The 7,500-nt window shown below is 41.0% G+C and overlaps 1 protein-coding gene across 1 annotated transcript in view; it reads left to right on the forward strand.

Annotated features, from left to right (window-relative positions):
• The window catches only part of LOC127622419 (desmoplakin-like), a 32,041-nt gene that overhangs the window by 8,436 nt on the left and 16,105 nt on the right, over positions 1-7,500 (forward strand). The window contains exons 4-9 of the mRNA XM_052096523.1: positions 498-654; positions 2,345-2,470; positions 2,559-2,636; positions 2,729-2,896; positions 5,380-5,484; positions 5,564-5,659. Of these exons, the coding sequence (XP_051952483.1) occupies positions 498-654; positions 2,345-2,470; positions 2,559-2,636; positions 2,729-2,896; positions 5,380-5,484; positions 5,564-5,659 (730 nt within the window). The remainder of the gene's footprint in view (positions 1-497; positions 655-2,344; positions 2,471-2,558; positions 2,637-2,728; positions 2,897-5,379; positions 5,485-5,563; positions 5,660-7,500) is intronic.

A 7,500-nucleotide genomic window follows, 5' to 3' on the forward strand; every position in this document is an offset into this window, starting at 1 on the left:
ATATACATATGAATATTTCTACCACATAACCACTAGGTGGCGCTTATTTGCGATGCAGATTATTTAAGGCCTTATTTTGTTATTTTAAGGAACATAAATGCAGAAGTGATGGTTATCTCTGAACAGTTCAGATCTTAAGCTTTTAAATGATACCTCATATGACTCATATGGAGACTTGAACATTTTAAGCATAAACTTTTTTCGCGATATAGCGCCCCCTTTTGGACCCGCCGGTGGGTCCACAGAGTTTACGAGGTTAACCATGGTAATTCTTGCTGTTATTATGGTTTAACTACAAATAACATGGTTAAAATATGGTTACTGTAGTTAAAAACAACTAACAAACCAACACGGATAAAAAAAGATTCCATTTCTACAAACTTGATACATGTTTAAAGCCATTTTTGTATTTTATTTAATAGGTAACGTTCTGTTGTTTTGCTTTGAAGTGCATACGGTCACTGTAACATTCTCTTGTTCTGTCTGTGTGTTTACAGTTTGAATATATTTATGGATCAGTACAGAGAGCTCAGTGCCGCTCTAAACGGCCCTCAACAACAGAAGGTGACCAGCAGATCGATCAGACGCAGCGTGAGTCGAGAGGAACCCAACAGACTCTTCATTGAGGCCATGGGCTGGATTACACAACAGAAGGTACACAACCTCATCTCTGCACCTCACAGCTGTTTAAGAGCTTATAAACGTGTTGTATAGCCTTACTCAGGCACGACGTGACACGTTCTCCGCGGAGTAAATGGGGACTGATGATCATGAGCTACAAAGAGGACAAAAATCCATGTCTTGTGCGCTCTATTCCAGGACTTCTGAAGCCATACGAAAGACAGATGTTTAAGTCGTTATTCACTGAAAATCATCTCTGCTGCAGCTCTCAAATGAAATATGGCGGCATTGTACAATTGGTCACGAGAGATGCGAGAACCAATGGCGTTTGAGCGTCGGTGGAGGGGAAGATTATCAGTGAATAACGACTTAAATTTCACTCTGCTCCTCACATGAAGGATTCATGTGACTTTAGAAGGGTTGGAATGTGCCGCACGATTAATACGGGCTACTTTTAAAGCATTTTATTGTGCTTTTTTATCCATGTTGGAGCTCTGTTTACATTTACTTTCATTAAAGTTAGAGTTAAGCAGTGTCAGGAATTAAGAGGGTCTCGGGGCAAAAATGCCACCAAAAAAATGCCCCGGAATTCAATATATAGGTGCAAAAAATGCCTTGGTAATTAAGTCTATTTTTTATTTTTAACATCTGATATACTGTAGTTCTTAATAGTCTATTATTATAGTTATATCATGGCATAAAATATAAATAATTAGTTTAAGAGGTATTCAATTTGCAGTCTTAAGAATTTGTATTAATGAATGAATAATCTATATATTTGACATAAATGAGTGAGACGCAGTTTGTTGGTTAGACAAAAATAAATCCCATCATAAAGGTAAAAATGGGGGTAAATAACATTTCTGACACTGTTACAGTGTGTTGTTTTGGACAGACCGGCTCAGAGGGAGAAACCAAAGAAAAACTGTGACCAAAGTGTGACCAAAATGAATCCCGGCAAGCGTTAAGCCGAGATTGGACTGTGGCGTCCTGCCTAAAAACACAGCAGTAAATCAGATTCAACACACTCTAGAAACACTGTCTGCCTCCAACTACAAACCCTCCATTACTGAGATGCTTTCACATGAATTCACATGACAGAGTGACACTTTGTACAGGCCCCGCCCACAACTGTTGACGGATACTGCGACGGACATGTTTGTTTGTGCGTGTTGTATCGTTACAGTGCATAGCGAATGTTGTAACAGTATTTGTGTGTGTGTGTGTGTGTTGCTCATCCATCGTTGCAAAACTACTGAAAAAACTCTATAAATAAATATATCAAATAACCATTCGGAAACTTCCGGGTTCCTGAGTCTCTCCTTCATCAGTGTCTGACTCCGGTTCACACACATCGGGCTGAACACCTCTATATTCACTGTCAGTCATATCGCTTATGATGTCTAGTTATCCGAAGCAGAGATGCCAAAACTCCGCCCTATTCTGGATAGGAGGCGGGGAGCACCAGCTCATTTGCATTTAAAGACACACACACACACACACACACACACACAAAACAGCTCGTTTTTAATCCCACACAAAAATTACACCTACACCTAGGACTACACCTACACCCACCCCTCCAACTGTTCGGCCCACCCGGCGGGTCCCATGGCCCCCCCTTACATCATAGAGCTGGAGCCAGGCCTGATTGGTGAATGTCTAGTTCGTTTAGAAATCGTTCGTTTTTTTAATGAATGTTCTCTCAAATGTGTGTGCGCAGCGACTGATTGAGACATCGAATTGGGCAGAAGACATAACAACCATCGAGCAGCAGATTGCCAATCACACCGCCTTTCAAAGCTCCATCCAGAGGAGTGTGGTGGTTGACAGAGCTCGAGCAGATCTGGTGAGGGAACATTTTGATTGTCTGCAATCATAGCAGCTATTCGACATTTTGTGTGCTCAGTTAAGTGTATGAATTGATCTTACTTTAGATGCGAGCTAAAGACCAAAACGCAGATGTAAACAAATCCAATCTGAACAAAATGGAACAAGAATGGGACAGTCTGCAGGTATGACCAGTTGACCAAACGTACACAATCCAGAAAGGACAAGCTGTTCGATCTCTCTGGAGCTGAATGCATCACGATGTGTTACTTTTCAGAAAGCGTCATACCAGAGAGGCGATCAGCTGCAGGAACTGAGGACCATCGTCGAGGAGATATCCAATCAGATCATGTGGGTGAATGACAGAGAGGAAGAGGAGCTGATGTTCGACTGGGGAGATAAAAACATCGACACCTACATCCCGAAAAAAGAGGAGAGCTTTTCAGTAAGACCAGACGCAAACACATTCAAACAGCCTCACGGCTAATGTCCATTTACTGTGTTCATGGCATGTTGTTGTTAACCCTTTAAGCTCAAGTGCTTGGTATCGTTGTAAAGAAAACTTTTAACATGTTTAATGATATACACCGATCAGCCACAACATTATAACCACCTGCCTAATATTGCGTAGGTCCTCCTCGTGCCACCAATCAGCTGATACAGAAATACTCAAACCAGCCCATCTGGCACCAACAATCGTGCCACGGTCCAAATCATTGAGATCACTTGTTTTCCCCATTCTGATGGTTGATGTGAACATTAACTGATGCTCCTGACCCGTATCTGCATGATTGTATGCACTGCACTGCTGCCACACGATTGGCTGATTAGATAATCACATGGATGATTGTTGGTGCCAGACGGGCTAGTTTGAGTATTTCTGTAACTGCTGATTGGTGGCACGAGGGGGACCTACGCAATATTAGGCAGGTGGTTATAATGTTGTGGCTGATCGTTGTAGATTATGATAAATTCTGAGAGTCTCCGAATATAATATATACCTCTGGGTGTAAATAAGTTGGCTCTGAAAATCTGCTTTTGTTTTGTTCCCAATCATGTCAACTGTATCTGAGAATATGTTTACGTTGATACGAGAAACCAATCAAAAGTTATAACATAACATTATAATATAATTTATCATGGTGCCCAAAAATGTCTCCATGTGTCCATAAGCCTCTCCAAACATGCTGATTGTGGTTGCATATGATGCAGTGAGGTCGCACTTCCCGAAGCTCCACCGGGTAGCGTTAAAAGTTATTTAATCTAAAGCACAGTTTCACCTTAATTTATGGAAACTGGCCATAAACCATCTTTGTATGACTACCGAAACAAGCAGCAGATAAAGATATATCAGACTTGAACGGCTGGTCTGTAAACCGAAGTCATCCTAAAAAAAAATAATTACACATGCAAACACAACAAAGACTAAAGGCATACATGGCATGGAGACTTTAGTCATGAGATTTCACAGAATGAGTTTCATTCTGTGTCATTCGAGTCATCATTGAGTATATTTCATGAATTTGGCGCCATCTTCTGGTGGCCATATGTAACATTGTGCTTCGTGTGGTATTTACTCCTGCATTCAACACATTGATTGCCGTCTAATCTCCCAGACCTTGACAGGAGATGATCAACGTTTTTCGCTGCACCTGTGGGTGGTCATAATGTTTTGGCTCATTAGCGTACTTAGCTATTACCCGCTTTATTTTGTGTGTGCGTAAAACAAATAGGCTGGTTGTCTTTTAGAGCTTTCCAGAAACACATGAAACTTGGCTATTCAATCAGTTTGAGGTTTTTACTGATTGCAATTATGTGCACAGTGCAATTGTTTTTTAATAATCATATTGCAACACTTCAGTGTGTACTCCAGGTAGGGAAGGAGGTTTTGCCCCAAGTGAAGGAGTTCAAGTACCTCGGGGTCTTGTTCACGAGTGAGGGGACAATGGAGCGGGAGGTTGGCCGGAGAATCGGGGCAGCGGGGGCGGTATTGCCCTCGCTCTATCGCACCGTTGTCACGAAAAGAGAGCTGAGCTGGAAGGCAAAGCTCTCGATCTACCGGTCAATTTTCGTTCCTACCCTCACCTATGGTCATAAAGGCTGGGTCATGACTGAAAGAACTTGGTCACGAGTACAAGCAGCCAAAATGGGCTGCCTCAGAAGGGTGGCGGGCTTCTCCCTTAGAGATAGGTTGAGGAGCTCAGTCATCCGTGAGGAGCTCGGAGTAGAGCCGCTGCTCCATTGAGTCGAAAGGAGTCAGTTGAGGTGGTTTGGGCATCTGGTAAGGATGCCCCCTGGCCGCCTCCCTAGGGAGGTGTTTCAGGCACGTCCAGCTGGGAGGAGGCCTCGGGGAAGACCCAGGATTAGGTGGAGAGATTACATCTCCAAACTGGCCTGGGAACACCTCGGGGTCCCCCAGTCAGAGCTGGATAATGTGGCTTGGGATAGGGAAGTTTGGGGCCCCCTGCTGGAGCAGCTGCCCCCGCGACCCGACTTCGGATAAGCGGTTGAAGATGGATGGATGGAAAATGCAACACTTGTCTTCAAATTTCAAAGCACTTGTTTTGGTCATAATGTCTACATGCATTGTAAAGCAGAGCTTCTAAGCTTTCAAACGACACCTATTATGTGTTCGTCAAGACTGTAGTTGTTAATATTTTAACAAAAAATCATTCAAATTAGAGGTAGACCGATATATCGGTTTTACCGATTAATCAGTGCTGATAGTCGTGGTTATCGGAAACATCTATGATGATAGTTTTTATTTTATTTGCATTATTCCTCCGTGTTTCTCTGTTGCCAGTGCAATGTTCATCCATATTTTTATCAGTTCCACCTCTTTAAATATCGGTATCGGCAAAATCCACTATCGGTCGACCTCTAATAATGATTTAAACTGAATTGAGTGTGTGTTTATTTCTCATTTAGAAACTGATGAGAGAACTGGAGCTGAAGGAAATGGATCTGAATGTTCTTAAAGGGAAGGTGGACAATCTGCTGAAGAACACACACCCCGCGTCTGATAAGATCCAGGTAAATGTGTTTCTGATCCACTTGTGTTGCGTTCACACCGTCTGTTGTGTTACTGAGAACTCATGTGTGTGTTTCAAAGGCTTATATGGAGACGCTACAGACACAGTGGAGCTGGCTACTACAGATCACCAAATGCATTCATGTCCATCTGAAGGAAAATGCAAAATACAGCCAGGTAACGCACACACACACACACACACACATTCACTAAAGGCCCGATATACTTCCGGAGAAGTTCTTCTTCGCTCTTCAGGGGTAAAAAGAAGTTCTAAACAGCCGAGCAACGGTACACAGTTCCGGAACATTCAGACTCCCGTCACACCGCACATTTAAATATGAGGATGCTCCGTAACTAATGTGACATTAAAATGTGTTATTAATGACTTTATGCCTCATTTTATGAGTATAACATGAGGTCAGTAACTCAGTAACTTTTACTGACTAGCGTGTTAGCGCATTAGCGTGTTGGCATGAATTCAGAATGTAAACAAGACAAATTAAACATGATCTCCTGCGTCATCATCGAGCGGTTAGCTCGGCCACGCAGGAGATCATGTTTAATTTGTCTTGTTTACATTCTGAATTCATGCTAACACGCTAATGCGCTAACACGCTAACACACGGCCATAATATGCACCGATTACACTCTGTTATTGTCGTTTATGATGACACTGATACTACTGCGAAGATGGGTGTATAAAAGAGTGTTAATGTGCAGAATAAAGACAGAAGAATGATGATAAGAGAGGCGTATCTTTGGGCACATGAGAGTGTTTGATTCCTTTGTAGACTAATTAAAAATCACAGGACATGTTTTTGGGAAATGTCTCTATGAGAACGATCGTACAGATGTAGGTACATTTGCACCAGCTTGTTAATAACTGCACGCCGGTGTGTTCATGTGGACTGATCTTGACTGACTGAACAATGTAAACAAAATGAGCCGTCGGCCTCAAGATTGGTGGAGCTCCTGGACACACCTACCGATGACGTGGACCAATGGTGTTTAGCAGCCGGTTAGAATTTTTCCTAAAAGTTCCAGCGAAACGAACGCATTTCTAAATGACGTCACGCCCGTTTGTTCTTCGATTTCAAGGTGTATCGGGGCCTTTATGGACAGGGGGGTTGGGCATTTGGTCATTTTGCCTCATGGATAAACCAGCCAAGTTTTTGCAATGGAGGTTTTGTTGTTGTGCTGGATCAAGTTCTGTGTACATGCATACATAATTACATACGTGTTTGTTTGCGACTATGTTTAATCAGTTTGACGAAATGTGTTGCGTGCACTGTGGCCTTGGCGCTAACTGTGGGTCTTTGTAAAGCTGATTTGGATCAATATGTGTTATACAAATTACAATACAAATAAAAACATTTGAATAAAAATATTCTGCATTTTTTGAGTTCCGTCAGCTTGTTTTGGAGTTGAAAGTTCAGTTTACGCTATTTTGCATTTTATTTTATTTTTGTATTATTTAATCGTGCGAGTCTGTGTGTTTAAGTCTTTGTGTTTTGGAAGTTTTTTTATGTCAGTTTTGTGCATTTTCTGACATTTTATTAATTTCTGTCTACACTTTTCCAGTTTTGTTGTTTTTAATGATCATGCGAGTTCTATCTTTTTTGTGATGGATGAGTTACGGCTGTTTTTTTTTTTTAGATTAAATTAGTTTTGTGTCCAGTTTTTTTAGGCTAGTTCTGTGCATTTTTGGGAATTTTCGGGAAAGTTCTGTCTATGCTTTTTGTGTTTTTTTTTTAATTCATTTATTTATTTTAGATTATGTGAGATTTGATTGTTCTTTTTGTGATGAATGAGTTACATCTACATTTTTTTAAAAACAAACAATTTTTTTTATTTAGTGAGGTTTATTTTTTTTGCTACTACGTGAGTTCTGTGTGCACTTTTTTTTGTCTCTCTTAAAAAAAAAATTCTCCCTTCAAAATTTTTTCTTTTCAATTTCTTTTTCTCATAATTAATTTTTCTCTTCTAACATTTTTTTTTCTCTCTTCAAATTTGTTTCT

This window comes from Xyrauchen texanus, chromosome 28 (assembly GCF_025860055.1).
Source record: "Xyrauchen texanus isolate HMW12.3.18 chromosome 28, RBS_HiC_50CHRs, whole genome shotgun sequence".
Classification (NCBI taxonomy): Eukaryota; Metazoa; Chordata; class Actinopteri; order Cypriniformes; family Catostomidae; genus Xyrauchen; species Xyrauchen texanus.